General features: G+C 55.9%; 2 protein-coding genes across 37 annotated transcripts in view; both read left to right on the top strand.

Moving 5' to 3' along the window:
- The window catches only part of ANK1 (ankyrin 1), a 244,473-nt gene extending 237,406 nt beyond the window's left edge, over positions 1–7,067 (top strand). For all 35 annotated transcript variants that reach the window (XM_078347624.1, XM_078347623.1, XM_078347608.1 and 32 more), the window contains one exon: positions 4,560–7,067. Coding sequence is in view for 20 of the 35 variants with exons in the window: in XM_078347623.1 (XP_078203749.1) it covers positions 4,560–4,586 (27 nt within the window). In the remaining 15 variants the exon portion in view is untranslated. The remainder of the gene's footprint in view (positions 1–4,559) is intronic.
- Positions 7,068–9,694: 2,627 nt separating this feature from the next.
- NKX6-3 (NK6 homeobox 3) lies at positions 9,695–15,484 on the top strand. 2 transcript variants are annotated; one of them, XM_078347626.1, is made up of 3 exons: positions 9,695–10,400; positions 12,238–12,407; positions 14,009–15,484. In XM_078347626.1, exons 1-3 carry the CDS (start codon positions 10,019–10,021, stop codon positions 14,246–14,248), a joined length of 792 nt encoding a protein of 263 aa, XP_078203752.1. In that variant the 5' UTR covers positions 9,695–10,018; the 3' UTR covers positions 14,249–15,484. The 2 variants fall into 2 exon arrangements, with proteins under 2 accessions (XP_078203752.1, XP_017819308.1); XM_017963819.4 differs by lacking the exons at positions 9,695–10,400; positions 12,238–12,407 and adding an exon at positions 13,431–13,586 and having other exon boundaries at positions 13,992–14,248.
- The last annotated feature ends 431 nt before the right edge of the window (positions 15,485–15,915 follow it).

The raw sequence follows: 15,915 nt of genomic DNA, 5'->3' as shown, positions 1-15,915 counted from the left end.
AGGCCCTTCATGCTGCCCAGCTCGGGGCAGCTCAGTACAGGATACTTCGGGGTGGGAGTCAGCAGGAGGCAAGGGGGCACGGCGCTGCCCAGGTGTTACCATTCACACCCCAGGGCCTGACCCTGGGGCCGAGCAGCAAGGAGACTCTGGCTTTCTGCATTCGGAAAAATCAGGGCCGGCTGCCTCCTGAGCCACCAGAAGTGCTGACTCTGGGCTTCCCGATATATCTCAGCACTTGGGCAAAAAAGAGGACTGGCAGATCCAGTTATAGGATAAAATTAGACCTGACACCTCAGCAGCTTAAGGAGGTCACTGTGTTAACCCCCACACTGCCAGGGGTTTAGAAGACTCTGAGCAGCTGCTGTCGTGTCCTGGAAGGAACCCAAAGGTGCAAATAATGTTTAAAAGCAGCGAAGGGAAAGGAAAAGTATCCTCTTCTGACTTATTATGGTAGCGGGGGCAGCTGTGGCTTTAAATTTCTGTTTGGCTCAGGTTCTATGGATGCTCCTGAACAGGGGGAAGGAGGGAGCCTTGTATTTTGTTTTAATTTGCTGTAAATGATCTGCAGCATGGCTGAAGCACCCCCTGCCAGGTGATTAAGGACCAGACCACACGAATTTGGTTGTCAGAAGCATAGAGCAGCCTGGCTCCAGGACAGCACTGAGCCCTCTGTCAGTGACAGGCACCGGGACAGGCGTGATGGGGGTAGGAGCAAGTGGCAAGGGTAGAGGCAGAGAAAAGCTCCTGTTGAGGTCCCAGAGGGTTAGGGGACAGCATCAAATGCCCTACCCTTCCAACCAGGGCAAAGGCTACAGAGAAGACGGTTGAGGGTCCAAAGGCTTTCTAATTTACTACCTCCCACCTCCCACAAGCGTGTACAGCTGATCCTCATCATTCACGGATGGTGCATTTTCAAATTCGCCTACTCACCACCATTTATCTGTAGCTCCAAAGCCGACACTCACCGTGCTTTTGCTCATCACGGACAGGCACACAGGGCGAAAAGTTTGTTGTCCGACCCGTGCAATCCCAGCTGAGGATGAACAAGGCCGTACTCTGCCTCCTTGCTTCGTACTATAAATAGGTGTCCTCCTTGTGATCTGGGCAGTGCCATGTTTTTGAATTTTTGGTTTCATTGTTTCGAATGGCCCCTGAGGGCAGTGCTGAGTGCTGCCTGGTGTTAAGTGCAAGAAGTCTGTGATGTTCCTTAAGGGGAGGGAGTATACCTCAGATAACTCTGCTCAGCGATGAGTTAGAGTGCCTGTGGGGTGAGGTCAGTGCACACGGGTCAACCCTATACATCACATAAGGGGTCCTGAAGCAGAAACGCACATAAGACAGTTACGTGTTCATCAGTTGACCAAATATTGTGGCCAGAGGCACGAGAGAGCCTAACCTTGTATTTCCCTTAGAAGCAGTGGTTCAGTATTTGCTAATTCCGTGTTCACAGTGACATTTTGTTTATGTATGTATGTATTTATTTATATTTTGAGATGGAGTCTTGCTCTGTCACCCAGGCTGGAGTGCAGTAGCACGATCTCGGCTCACGGCAACCTCCATCTCCTGGGTTCAAACGATTCTCCTGAGTAGCTGGGATTACAGGCCTGTGCCACCACCCTTAGCTAATTTTTGTATTTTAGTAGAGATGGTGTTTCACATGTTGGCCAGGCTGGTCTCCAACTCCTCACCTCAAGTGACCCGCCCTCAGCCCCCCAGAGTTCTGGGATTACAGGCATGAGCCACCGTGCCAGGCCTCAAATAGTGATGAATTTATAAAACAGAACTATTGCAGATGACAAGAATGGGCTGTATTTGTTTCAGAGAGTGAAAGCTGGAGCTTGTGCATCTCTAGAATCAAGGCCTCCTCCTCCTGCTTCCAGGTTGTATGGCTTTAAACAAGTCATTTAGCTGCCCTGAGCTTCAGTCTCCTCAAGGGAGGATGAAAATAGTCCCTTCCAGATGTACTACATGTCAAGAAAATGGTTTAGAAATAATACAGTAACTGAGCGCTGATGTAAAGAGGGAACAAGAACACGTATGCTCTGGGGCCCAAACCACTGCAGGTCTTGTTTGTAGTGTGACTCAGAGCAAGTCAAATGGCCTCCCTCAGCCTCAGGCTCCCTAGCCATAAAATAGCAACAGTGCCAGCGTTTCCCTTGTAAGATGGTTATGATGGTTGCTGAGCCTATGTCTGTGAAAGAGCTGTCTAGGGCCAGCCATAGTGACCTAGGCCTGTAATCCCAGTGCTTTGGAAGGCTGAGGCGGGGGGATTGCTTGAGATGAGCCTGGGCAATGTGGCAGGACCCTGTCTCTACAAAAAAAAATTTAAAATCATCTGGACATGGTGGCACATACCTGTAGTTCTAGTTACTTGGGAAGCTGAGGTGGGAGGGTCACTTGAACCCAGGAGTTCCAGGCTACAGTGAGCTATGCTCGTACTACTGCACTCCAGCCTGGGCAACAGGTCAAGACTCTGTCTCTAAATGAAATAAAAATAAAGAAAGGAAGAGGCTGTTTTCTAAGGTTTTGAAAGGTGAGGGCACCCAGGAGAAGAAGCCCAGAACAATGGAGGAGTCCTGGGTAGAGTGAGGTGGCCTGGGTCTTCATCCCACTCCTGCTCCTGCCAGAGCGCCTCCAGAGTCTCAGTTTACCAAGGGATGAAATGGGCAGCCATGCCAGCATCATCTCTGAGGCTTGAACTTTCTCTTCTGCTCAGTGCCTGGGCAGCAAAGTGGATGGGAGATCCTAGCCTGGCTTTCCCACCCCTCACATTCCATGATGGCCTTTTATTTGAAGAGTGCTTCCCCTTGGAGCAGGCACAGTGGAGAGCTCCGGGAGGCTCTTCCTGCCCTCATTGTTTCTAATCCAGCCAGGGAAATATGCAGACAGTAAAAAGCACAGACAGACAGAGATTACGGTAACATTTCCAGAGAGCCCAGTAATTATCCACATTCATACAATGCTAAGCACCTACATGTCTTAGCTCTTTTAAACATTACGTCTCTCAAACGGGTTCATCCTGTTACTGCCCTCACTTTACAGCAAAGAAAACTGAATCACAGAGCAGGTAAGGCACTTGACTGAGGTCAGGCAGCATGGAACTTGAACCCAGGTGGTCTGGCTCCAGAGTTCATGCTCTTACCCACGCGACTCTGCCATCTCCCGAACAGAAAAGGCAGCCACGGGAAGGGAGAGCTTCCAGATTGGAGAGAGGCCAAGGCGATCAGGAAGGTTTTGTGGGGTGGAGGTGTTGAGGGTGGTAGGCAGAGCATCTGCAGAAAGGAAAGTGAAAGGCAGCCTTGCCTGGAGAACTATGACCGAAGGCAGAGAACAGGGGGACAGAGCTTGTTCACAGGCTTAGAGAAGACAGTCAGGTGTGGTTGGTGGGCTATGCGCTGGCCCGGCAGTGATGAAAATGTCTTCCCTCTATGGTGACAGGGCTGTCCACCCACTGCAGCATCTCTTCCTGGTTTTACAGTTCCACAGCAGCCCCTAGCAAGGAACCCAGCCCCACTCTCCCATCCCTGGGGAACCACTCCAGAGCTGAATTCTCCCTGCTCCCTTCCAACACTCCTCCCCAGCCCCATTCACCTGGAGGGCCTAAGACAGCTTCATTCTGGAGATGGCTTCACCTCTGTACGAGCTCCTGCCTCCCTGTGTCACTTCTCCCAAGAGACTGTCACCTTCTCCTTATTGATGCATCCTCCTTTTCCCAGCAGTCCCAGGGCCCCTGCAGATAGAAGTTGAGTGGCTGGTCTTGAAAATGTGGAGTTTTCACCCCAGGTTGGAGGCCGGAGGTCCCATGGGGACAGGAGAGGTTTCTCACTTTGAATCCCAGGCTGAGGAGTCCTCCAACGAAGCTGCTGTTTTCCAGCCTAAGACTCAATACAGAAGGAGGAGAGGAAGATGCATCTGTTTTTCAGAGATCTCTGGCCTTCTGAGGGGCATGGGGAGAGCAGCCAGAGGCACCTGTCAGGAAGAACTGTGGACCACAGCTGAAGGGGAGGTGTCACCCCTGAAGCCATGAGCTCCCAAGGCCAGGGAGCATGTCTGCTCCATCCCTGGGTCCCCAAGACTGGCGAAGGACAGACATCAGTGCATGTTGGCAGAGCTGAACTGAGAAAGTGAAGGCCTCGCCTAGCCCCTTCTTGGCACAAGCCCTGGCTTGTGAAAAATGGTCCTTCCTAAGTACAGCAGATAGCTCCCAAGGTGACCACATAGGCATGGGGGCCTTTGCTCCTCGCAGAGAGCAAGCACAGTGCTCTCCTTGTCCACACAGAGAGGTATCCTGGAGTGCACACACTCAGAAGGAATTCATGAGGCCTGGGTGGTAGCTCTGAGGAACAGCCTCTCCATAGGGAGCCAGAGAAGGAGGGTGGTATCTCAGGAGGTCAGGCCTGCAAGTGCAACGCCCTCAGCACCTCGCCTTGCCTGGGGAGACTGCTTTTCCTGAGTCAGATCCGGCCTGAGCTGCCAGCACAAAACTGTGGGTATGGGGTTTTTGCTGGACGTTGCACCTTTGCATTCTAAGTGACTCCTTCTCTCTTTGTGTCTCCCAGGATCACACCTCGACACCCAACCCCTGAATCCCACACACTCTGCCATGCACACTGGAGGAGAGCTGGACCTGAGGGCCACCGCAGCGGTGCACACGTTCCTCTGGGCTGACGGCATGACCTCTGTAAGGGACTCCCGATAGTCCCCTCTTCGCATGAATGACTGACTGTAGACGCATGACCTCTGGGCTTCAATCCTGCCTCTAGCAATGACAGCTGATCTGTCAGAACCAGGACACAAAAGCAGCCAGAAGCGGAGAGAGAGGGATAGAAAACAAGCATGGAGAGCCTGCGAACGCAAAAGTGAATGAGGGCTTTTTGTGGCTGGGGATGGGTTTTGGTTTTGGAGGGTTTTTGTTAAATTGTTTTAATTTTGACTTCATACAGGGTACTTTTTTCCAACCTCATCTGTCAGAAATCCATGTGGGCTTCCTAGAAAGAAAAAAAAAAAGAAAACTAGGCATGAAATCAGTTTAGTACCTTAATCTTAAGCCATGCCCTTGTCTGCCCACCCTCCCCAACCCACACACCTCCATTCCACTTGTGACACCCCCTCCACTCCCTGGCAACACTCCACCCAGATCGCTTTACATGACATTCAGGACGTGTGTGAACTCGTGCGCGCGCATGCACACACACACACCGCTCACCTCCACTGACTACACACAGATTTTACTGTGACATCCGAAGCTGTACAGACACTGCTGTGGATAAACTGGAATTTTTTATGTTGTCTTTCTCTCTCTCTGCCAATTTCAGTACGAATTATCTTCCAATGGAAAATCATTACCTTGAGAGTGCATTCGGGGTTCCTTGTGTTAGGGACTTAAGAATCCAAGGTGAGGACCCCCAGGCTTAGCTGTAGGGCTCAAAGGGAGCCAGGGCCCCATCTGAAAGGATTTCCTCTCTCAGTTGGGGATGGGCCGGTGGCTGACCCAGGATTGCACCAGCATGTCCATAGAGAAGAGGTTTTCTATATCTTCAAGCACTATATCATAGTCTGTGTTCAAAGTGTAAACTGTACAGTAATCAGCCTTGTGTATATGAAAAACAATAAATACTATGCAAACCAATAGAAACATTTAGCAGTACTACAGAGCCTGACAGCGCAGCTCCTGAGAACTTCTGCAGCGGCAGGAGAAGGAGCTACGCCTGTCTTTCAGTGAAAGAGGAAGGAAGGGCATAGGGCTAGTGAATGTATTTGCCAGGTCTCAGAAGTCAGGACCACCCAAGGTCTCCCAGAGTGAACTTGGTGCTTTAAGTCCAGACAGCCCGCAGGCTGGGGACCCTGGGTGCAGGTGCCAGGCCTGAGGCAGGACAGCCTCAGTGCCTCCCCTCTGCCCAGCCTCTGTGGCCTCTTGGAGAGGCAAGCCAGACATGCTCCCGGACCATGTGGCCAGTGGGAGCAGGGGCGGAGGTGGAGAGCCTGGATCCCAGAGGCAGGGGCCAGGCTCTGGGTCAGGGTAGGAAGGAGACAGACAGCTGGCAGTTCCTCGCCTCGGTGCCATCAGGGAGGAGCCTTAAGTTCCACCAGAGCCTCCGGCCCAGGGAGGCCCGAATCAGCACAATCCCGGCCCCGCCCTCGCGGCGGGCGCCCCCGGGTCAGGAGAGAGACAGCTGGCTCCTCTCGCCCCGGGAGCCGCGGTGTGGACGGCCCGGCCCTGTCCGCCCCGCCGCTCTGCGGGGGTATCCTCGGGACACACTTAAAACTTCCAAGTAGCACAGAAGGCCCCTCCACGTCACAAGCCCCCTGGCCGCGGGGCCTGTGAGCGGCGAGGGTCCCCGCACCCCCGAGTCCGCCCCGGTGCTCCCCGGGCTTAGCGGGCCCCGGGACAGACGAGATGTCTTGCCGGCAGGGGGCGGGGCTGCTTTTGCTTCCTTAGAGGGGCGGGCAGGGGGAGGAAGCTCTAGCTCCGGGCCTCAGTTTCCCCGAGGCTGCGTCGGAGGAGCTACAGGACGAGCCCGGGAGGCGCCGCCGCCGCCAGAGGCCACCCTGGCCCGGCCTCCAGGGCGCAAGGCGCCCGGGATCCCCCAACCATGGGGGCCGCGCGGCGCGGCTGGGACCGATTCGGTGACCGCCCAAGGAAGCTGGGCGCAGGGCTCGCCTCCCCCGCCTCGATCCTGTACCCTCCTCTCCCAGGTCGCCGCTGCAGCCAACCCAGTAGCCCCCTTAGCGCCCCGCGCCCCCCAACCCCGCGGCTCCAGGCTCCGCTTTGGCACCTCTGCTCCGGCTGGCATGGCTGCGCGCTCCGGCTGCTGTAGGAGCTGTTAGGGAGGAGTTTGGGGTCTCCACACGATGCCTAGAGAATGCTGCAGTCTGCACATTAGACGCTTTTTAGAAGTTTTGAAATTACCTTGATTTTTTTAATTGTTATGAAAATGGATCTTTTCTTGACTCTCCCACATGCTCTGTTATGGGAGAGAATCCCCCACCCCACTCTGATGTATAGACTTTTCTCCCTACACCAGCCGAACCAATGTCAAAATTAATAAAGAAATGGACTAATGGCATGGGGCTCCATCTCTCCTTCCCGCTCGTCTTTTGGGGGTTTAGGGGTGCTGGGGCCAGTGCAAAGCCTAGGTTGGGATATGAAGGAGTCTATGGGTGGGCCTCGAGCGCCAGTGAGCCCGATCAATGCCCAGTCCTTCCGGAAGCCTGGACAACCCTTAATCAGGACCACCCACCAGGGAGCTGCCCCCAGAAAGGTGGCAGAGCAGATTTCAGTGCCACCTAATGGTTCCCATGAGATGGGGAGAAGCTGGGAGTCTGGGAGGGAGCACCACAACCCACCAGGGTTCTTGGCCAGGCCCGCAGCTGGAATGCACTGAGGGGGCCCCCCAGTGCTCCCTAGGAAGGTATCTGGCCCCAGTACTCAATGCTATTCAAAGTTCAGGAACTTAGGCCGGGCGCGGTGGCTCACGCCTATAATCCCAGCACTTGGGAGGCCCAGGCAGGTGGATCACGAGGTCAAGAGATCGAGAACATCCTGGTCAACAAGGTGAAACACCGTCTCTACTAAAAATACAAAAATTAGCTGGGCATGGTGGCGCGCGCCTGTAATCCCAGTTACTTGGGAGGCTGAGGCAGGAGAATTGCTTGAACCCAGGAGGCGGAGGTTGTGGTGAGCCGAGATTGTGCCATTGCACTCTAGCCTGGGTAACAAGAGCGAAACTCCATCTCAAAAAAAAAAAAAAGAGTTCAATAACTTGCTCTTGCTGTAGGGAAAAAATCGCCCTATTCCTAACTAGTTGCTAACACTTCCTGAAAGGCTGGTGGCCAAGCTGGCCTCAGTTTCCTTATCTGTCTAATGGGAGAATGGATTAAGTGGTTGCTAAAGTCTCTTCAGTTTCTCATCCTGGGGGCGCCAGACACCAACGCCTTTGTCAGGCTTGGCATTAATTAAGAATCAAATAATCGGCTACAGCTTTCCTTCCACATATATTCCCATCATGAGGGGGTGACAGAGTCACAGTCCCAAGGCCCCTGCAGTGCCCCAGCCCCACCCCACTCCAAGCCTCTCTCCTGGAGTGGGAAACACTGTCCAGGCCAATGGGTAACTGTGGCAGGTCATCTGCAGTACGCAGGGGGCTTTTTAAAATGCAATTTCAGAATCACAGTTGCCTGGGTGGGATTGGGTGGCAACACCAGGAACAAAAACCAGGTTTACCAGATGGCTGTGGCATACAGCCTGGTGGCAAAGCCATCTCAAATGAAGATGCAGCTCTTTTCTCTTTAAACCAAATTTGTAGAGAATCATTCCACACCCTTCCTGAGGTCTTTCTTGCATAACCTAAATCCCTATGCCGCAGAGGGTCAACTTCAGCATGAGAAGGAAGCCTGCCCTGAGCCCTGGGTCCTCTGCTCCCCATTGGAAGCCAAGACAGCTGTTCCTGGGAACCCAGGAACAGCTCAGCGAAGCAGCGTCTCTTATCTCCCACCTGCCAGGGCGGCCTCTGACACAGAGCCCATGCGTGGTCAGGAACGGTTCCAGGGCCACCAGGCAGAGAGAGGAGAAGTCCGTCTGGCAGTCGCAATCTTTCCTTGAATTTTACATGTTCAGGCCAGTGGCATGCTAGTTTCCATTTTTAGAGAAAAACTGCAAGAAGGAATGCTGCCCGGTCCAGAAATCACCCATGCACCTGGAATGTGGGCTCTGACTCCTCTATACCTTGGTTTCCCTATTTGCAAAAGGAGAGTTGCCCCAATAGAGCCTTGTACATTATAAAAATTTATTCGAGAAAAAAAAAGCATATGTGTGCTCTATGATTCAGTCCAGTTTCATTCATCAGCTACTAACTTAGCACCAATGGAGTGCCGGCACTGGGCTGCACCACCCTCTCAGCCATCAGGGATTTCAAACCTGGGCACCACACCAGACAGAGTGTGGCCACTGGTCCAGCAGAGGCACAGATGAGGAAGAGATTCTGATAGGGAGGTCAGGGAAGGCCAACCGGAGGTGGAGGCAAGAACACGCGTGCAGGGCAGCCCTCCTCTTCAGCCTCTGGCAGCTGGAGGACACACACCCCAGAATTGTTGGCTGCCTATGCCCCGTCCAGCCCTCTGCCTAGCGGGCTCCCATCTTAGGCTCTCAAGTCAGCCACAGGGACTTGCATCCCCCGGAAAGCAATGCCACTCAGCCTCGCCACTTACCCCATCCCTGCACCTGGAAGGAAAGGAAGAGGCTGCATTCTCCTGTGGAGCTTCAACATCTGCACATAAAGGGGCCCGCGCAGCTCCGGACAGTGGCCTCTGAGCCCAGCCTCCTCTCCTCCAGGGGAGCAGCTGCAGAAACAGTGACTTCCAGCTGCCTTGGGAATCTCCAGGGGCTCCCAGACACCCACCTTTTCCTAGATGCTAGACCTGGGGAGGAGCAGGTGGACCCGCCGGCGATGAGCAGGGTTTCTAGAGCTAATTCTCTGTCTCTCTCTCTCTCACACACACACACACGCACACACACACGCACACCCTGGCTGATTTTACAGTCAATCTTTCAAAGTGTAATTTGTCTAGGAAAAGCCAATGTGAGGCCCGTGTGCACCCCGACCAATGGCGGCGCGGCTCCAGCGGCTCAGCCAGTCTCGGGCCTGTATTCTAATGGGCCGTATCTTTATCAGGGAAATGTTCCTTCTCTGAACTTAAAACTTCTCATGGAGGGTCCCCGACTCAGAGGCAGAAAGGGGGTCTGAGCTGAGGCGCAGGGGGGCCTCCCTGTCCCGCCAGGGCAAGGAGAGAGGCCAGGAGCCCTGGGGAGGCCTCCCACCTGCCCTCAGCACCTGACTTCTGAGCAGCTGACCCGGTGCCAGTGCCTGGGCCAGGGCCAGGCGGATGCCTTAGGTGGGAGGCAGTCAGGGGCTCAGAGCCCATCCTGCCCCTCCAGGCCTGTCATGAGATTTGGGGCCAGAGCGTGCGCTCTTGTGTTTTAGGGGCCTGGAGAAGCCTTCCCAGTCCTGACCAGGAGATCATGGAGTCCAACCTGCAGGGGACCTTCCTGCTGAACAACACGCCGCTGGCTCAGTTTCCGGAGATGAAGGCCCCCATGTGCCAGTACTCGGTGCAGAACTCCTTCTACAAGCTCAGCCCTCCGGGGCTGGGCCCCCAGCTGGCCGCCGGGACCCCCCACGGGATCACGGACATCCTGAGCAGGCCGGTGGCTGCGCCAAACAGCAGCCTCCTCTCTGGCTACCCCCACGTGACAGGCTTTGGGGGGCTCAGCTCCCAGGGGGTCTACTACAGCCCCCAGGTGGGGAATTTTTCCAAAGCTGGGAACGAGTACCCCACCCGGACCCGGAACTGCTGGGCCGACACAGGCCAGGACTGGCGAGGCGGGCGGCAGTGCAGCAACAGTGAGTACCAGGCCTTCCCAGCCACCCTCCCGTACCCACTAGGCCCCAGGGAGCAGAAGAGGAGGAGGGGCCTCCTCCCAGGCGCCCTGCACCACTGCCCTCTACGCTAGCCGCCATTAACCCCGGGACTCGTGGCCTTAGCTCAGTACAGACTGAGTTCCACCCTCTCCTCCTTCCCACCCAGCAGTGCTGAGACACAGGTATCTGAGCCATCTCAGCTGCCCTCCTAGGGCCTGTAGCAGTTCCAGACCTAAAGAAGGCCCCACAGCCCACACCTGCCCTGCCCGGGGTCCAGCAGGCAACCCAGCTCACTTCTGCAGCCCAAGGCCCATGCCACCACTTCTCCACTAAAGCAGGCAAATGCCACCCCTGTGAGGAAAATGTCCCAGCTCACCTTCCCAAAGAGCCCCAGCATTGCTCAGGGGTACAGGATGCACCCTGACCCCATCCGGGTCCAGCCTTTGAGCCAGGAGGCTGTGCCCACCACATCCTCGGGTTTCTAGCAACAGCAGCCGCACCAAGTGGCCAGCCTCTGGGAGCTGCTGCCAGCCCAACTGAACTTGGCCCTGGCTGCGGGGAAGCAGGAGGCCTCTTCTCAGCCCACCCACCCCTCAGCCAAGGTTCTCAGAACTGTTCCGAGAGTGGGCCTGTGATGCTCGTCAGAGTGACTGGAGGAGGTGGCAGGGCGTGTCCAGGTAGGGCAGGCTCGGCTGGGAGGCAGGGAGGTGAGAGTCTTCGGAATCTTCCCTGTACCACCAAAACCCTGCCCACGTCAGGCAGGGGCCTCCACTTCTGTCTGATCTCTGGGATCCCCCACTCCAATAGGGGCTTGGGGTCAACCAAGGAAACCCCAAAAGTGCACCTGTCCCCCCATTTGCTACCCTGCCTAGCCCGTCACACTGCCTGTCACCCATCGCTGTGCCCCTAAAGGTGAAGCCCCCTCTCTTGGAACCTGTTTTAGGCTTGGCTTTGGGGGTGCTTTAAGCCTCCAGCTAGCTCTCTCTTCCCTCCATCTCCCCCTACCCACTCCGCACCCCCCACACCCCCTCTTCAGTCCAGAATGCAGGTACACACACAGGTACATAGCCAAGAAAGTCAGTGGCTAATGGAAGCAAAGGCAGAGACTTGAAGATGTCTCGGGAGGGTTCTTCCTCTCTGTGCCTCAGTTTCCTCGCCTGTAACTTGAGCTGTCAGACAGCAGAGAATGAGGCCTGACACGTAGGAATTCTGCCTCCCCTGAGCCGCCTGCCCTGGCCAGGCTGGGGGTCAGGGTCTGTGGCCTCCATGCCAGACTCTCCAGGGTAGTTGAAGCCACATGACTTCCAGGCCTGGTGACATGGGGAAGTGGCAGGTTGGGGCTTGGAGTTCACCCCTCCCTGACTTCCTGGAGACCTGGGAAGTTGGGCCTCAAGAGCAAGGAAGTTGGCGAAGCCAGGGGGTGGGGGGAATTCATAGGCCCTGGTCCCTAATTATAGGAGGACATCTCTGGGACAGAGAGGGACATCCCTGGGACAGAGAGGGAACTCCTGTTGCCCCTCAGGGGAAGGCAGCATCAGTATTGAGAACTTTAGATTAGAGAAGCATGAGGCTCTGCTGCTGCCCCTAAGTCTCCTTACCCCAGAGCAGCTGCCCTCTAGGAGCCCTGCCCAGCCAGGCAGGGCAGAGGTAACAGTCACTGTTCCCCAATATCAAAATGCAGCTCAGGGGGAAGGAATCTTGGTGTCCTGGCAAGCTCTGTAGGAGGGAGAGGAAGGGCAGGGCTGGTGCCGTGTGGGCCGTGCCTAGCTGCAGGATCTCCACTTATCCTACTAACCCCACACTTCCTTCCTCCTGCCAGCCCCAGACCCCTTGAGTGACAGCATCCACAAGAAGAAGCACACCCGGCCCACCTTCACGGGGCACCAGATCTTTGCCCTGGAGAAAACCTTTGAGCAGACCAAGTACTTGGCTGGCCCCGAGAGGGCGAGGCTGGCATACTCACTGGGCATGACCGAGTCGCAGGTCAAGGTGAGTCTGTGTGGGAGGAGCCTGTCCAGCAGGCTCCCCCTGTGCTGGAGAGAGGTGGCCACACAATGCAGCTTTCCAGAGGGTGGCTGTCCTGGTGTCTGCCTAACCCTAGAGCCTGTGTAATGAACCATAGGCAGGAAAAGGTCATCATCCATTGAGCCCCATTCTCATTTCACCCTCTCAGCAATCCGGGGGGGTCAGTATTATTATCCATTTCGCAGATGAAGATCGGGGTCTCCTGGCTGGGAGAGCTGGAAGAGTTGGGGTTCAACCCCAGATGTGGGGACGCCAACCTCAGGCTTTCCCTCTTGCTTGCTATTTGGCCAAAAATTCCAAACACTGTCAGCAGCCTGTGGCCCAGATGCAGGCTTGATGCTCCAACCAGCAAAAGGAGCTGACCTCAGTTTACCAATCTTTTTTTTTTTTTTTTTTTTGAGACGGGTCTCTGTCATTCTGTCACCTAGGTTGGAGGGCAGTGGCGTGATCTCGGCTCGCTGCAACCTCTGCCGCCCGGGTTCCAGCAATTCTTCTGCCTCAGCCTCCCCAGTATTTGGGATTATAGGGACCTGCCACTGCACCTCACTAATTTTTGTATTTTTAGTAGAGATGGGGTTTCACCATCTTGGCCAGGCTGGTCTTGAACTCCTGACCTCATGATCCACCCACCTCAGCCTCCCAAAGTGCTGTGATTACAGGCGTGAGCCACTGTGCCCAGCCCCTAGCTTTAAGATGAAGACAATACCTCCTCCTGCTGAGCAGGATCGGATGGGCTATCAGGGCCTGGAGCCAGGGCTGGGACGGTGAGTTCAGGCTCTCCCACTCCAGCCTCGGGGGCCCCAAGTGCCCCCTAAATAGACCCGGGGAAACCTGTTTCTACCGATTCAGTATCTGGGGGCAACTTTCCCCACTTTGATGATAGACGACTTTTGGGACTTTCATTGGCGGGGGGCGGGGGGGGGCATTAAAGTTCAAGAAAGCTCAGAATTTCGGGGACTGCTGGCTCAGTGACTGCAACCAGGCTAAGGATGCAGCAGGGGCAGCTGGCACTGGGTTCTGGGCTTTGCTCAGGGCCCTGGAGCCTCCTCAAGCTCCCAGCTGCTGCGCCCTCCTCATCAGCGGCTCACCAACTGCCATGGGGCGAGAGCTGGGAGGCAGAGGCGGACCCTCCTGCATCTTTCTGCTTCGTTCCTACACTCTTCAACTTCCCCAGGCAATGGACCTACGTTACTTTTCTAATTAGAGTAACAATTATTTATGAAGTTGGGTAAGGGTCTATGAAACCCAGAGGAGGGACAGCTCATAAGCACCTTCCGATGCCACCCGGGCTAAGCCTTCCACCCCGCGCACGCGGCATCTTCCACCAAGTGCCCAGGAGGAGGAGGAGGAGGAGACGACACAGGGGAGGGGTGGAGGGGAGGGCTGCGGCGAGCTGAAGGGCTGCTGCGCTCACGTTTTTAAACTTTATTGCCCTTCCCCAACAGAAACGAGAATGTGACAGCCACTCCGTTTTTGAGCCATTTGTTTGGCTGTAAACGCAGGATGGCTGTTCTCGCGCCCCGTGCGCGCTGTGCCCGTGACCCTCAGCGTCTTTCTCATCCCAGGTGTGGTTCCAGAACCGTAGGACCAAGTGGCGGAAGAAGAGTGCCCTGGAGCCCTCGTCCTCCACACCCCGGGCCCCGGGCGGCGCGGGCGCAGGCGGGGACCGCGCACCCTCGGAGAACGAGGACGACGAATACAACAAGCCGCTGGACCCCGACTCAGATGACGAGAAGATCCGCCTGCTGCTGCGCAAGCACCGCGCCGCCTTCTCGGTGCTCAGCCTGGGGGCGCACAGCGTCTGACGCCCGCCGTCCAGGCCCGGGGTCCCGGCTGCAGCCCGTGGCGGGGACGCCGAGGAGCCTGCCTTCCCCTCCCGTTCCCCACGCCGCTGGGGGCGCAGGGACTGAATCTTCAATGAGGGGTGCTTGAAGGAGGTGGAGGAGGAGCGGCAGGTGCAGCGGAGGAGGCGGAAGAGGAGGAGGGGAGGCAGGGGAGGAGGAGGAAAAGGAGGGAAAGGGGACAGTCATCCCAGCTGAGGGAGGAGGAGGCCAGTAGGGAGAACAGCACTCCTGAGACCTGGAAACCCTGCCGGTTGCTCCTCCGCGGCCTCACCTGCCAGTTCTGCAGATTCTCAAGTACACGAGGACTAAAATGACCAGGCTCCACAGCCAGGAAACTGGCCGTGGGGTCCCAGACATACCGCTGTGATCCAGCTGTGGGTAGGGGACTTCCCAGGGAGGGAGGCAGCTGGCTGGGAAATCAGAAGACCAGGGTCTTGGTTCCCAAGCCAGCTGCTGGCTGCAGAAGAAAAGACCGGTGAGGGTCCAGGTGCACTCCTCAGACCTGTGTGCAGGAAGGGTCCCACTGGAGGGCCCAGAGCTGAGCACCTAACCCTGGCTGCAGGAAATCTGCCTCCAGGAGGGGAAGTGGGACATCCCAGTGAAGAAGAAACGCCCCTGGCACTCCAGGATGATGGCCCCTGAGCTTCGGAAATCCCCCTGGCCTCCTTTCTCCGATTTACCCTCGGGGCCAATACCTCTAAGACCGAAGACACGGGAAATCCCTGATGGCCAGGAAAAAGGGAGGGTGCAGGGAGAGGTGAGGCGGGGACGTTGTACCCAAGGGCCACCTACCTGGACATCACTTGGTGCTGACAGAAGGACAGGCCCACCGGGAGAGAGGGAGCACTCCACCTGGGGAGGAAAGGAAAAGCTGAGAAGGACCCTGGAACAAAAACCCTCCAACAAGGCAGGAAGGGAGAAGGAAACCCCTTCCCGCTGGGTGAAGGATGCCAGGGAGGGGCTGAACCACGGCCTGCTGGGAACCACGGTCCTTCCTTCCTTTGGATAACCTTGCTGCCTGGCACTGGGGCTGGTGGCTGACAGGGTGGTGTTTTTCACCCAGGGGGATCTGAGCTGCTGGCAGGTGGGGGGTGGGCTGGGGTAGGTGGGTGGGGGCTGGAATGCAGCCTAGAAGGGACCAAGCACTTGCCCATCCTCACTGGCTTTCAAAAAATAAACAGTAAAACTGAAAATCCACAAACCTCCTTATGGCTCCTGTGCTTCTGCGAAAGGGACAAATGGCAGGAAACTGGCTGTGAAGTCCCAGACTTGCCAGCTGCTGGGCGTTCCCCAAGGGCTGTTGTCCAGTCTTCTGGGAACATTCGTGCTCTGACAGGTTGCCCAACACAGGTTATTTGAAACCTTGCTGGTCGATGCCAGGCACTGTCCCCAGGTGTTGAGAAACCCAAGATGAATTTCATGGGGTCCCTGATCTCCAGGAATTTATAGCCTAGTGGGGAAAATGGTCTGTGTGGAGAATTGGACTCATAAGAAAAATAAGGAGGGAGAGATTAGAAGAGCGAACTAACAGAACACCTGCTAATTTCTCCCCTGTAGAATGCCTGGATTATCTCACTGACCCACAAGAAAACTAGGCAGTAGGCATCATCTTCAGTGCATGGAGGAGA

The sequence above is a fragment of the Callithrix jacchus genome, chromosome 13 (assembly GCF_049354715.1).
Source record: "Callithrix jacchus isolate 240 chromosome 13, calJac240_pri, whole genome shotgun sequence".
In the NCBI taxonomy this organism is placed as follows: Eukaryota; Metazoa; Chordata; class Mammalia; order Primates; family Cebidae; genus Callithrix; species Callithrix jacchus.
The sequence above is the reverse complement of the archived record's forward strand: the minus strand, read 5'-3'. Positions and strand labels throughout refer to the sequence as shown.

Excerpts from the sequence above, each read along its gene's own strand:
- NKX6-3 (XM_078347626.1), top strand. The coding sequence starts at position 10,019 with ATGGAGTCCAACCTGCAGGGGACCTTCCTGCTGAACAACACGCCGCTG. Across the intron at positions 10,401-12,237 it reads CGGGCGGCAGTGCAGCAACA|CCCCAGACCCCTTGAGTGAC; the intron begins GTGAGTACCAGG and ends TCCTCCTGCCAG. Across the intron at positions 12,408-14,008 it reads TGACCGAGTCGCAGGTCAAG|GTGTGGTTCCAGAACCGTAG; the intron begins GTGAGTCTGTGT and ends TTCTCATCCCAG.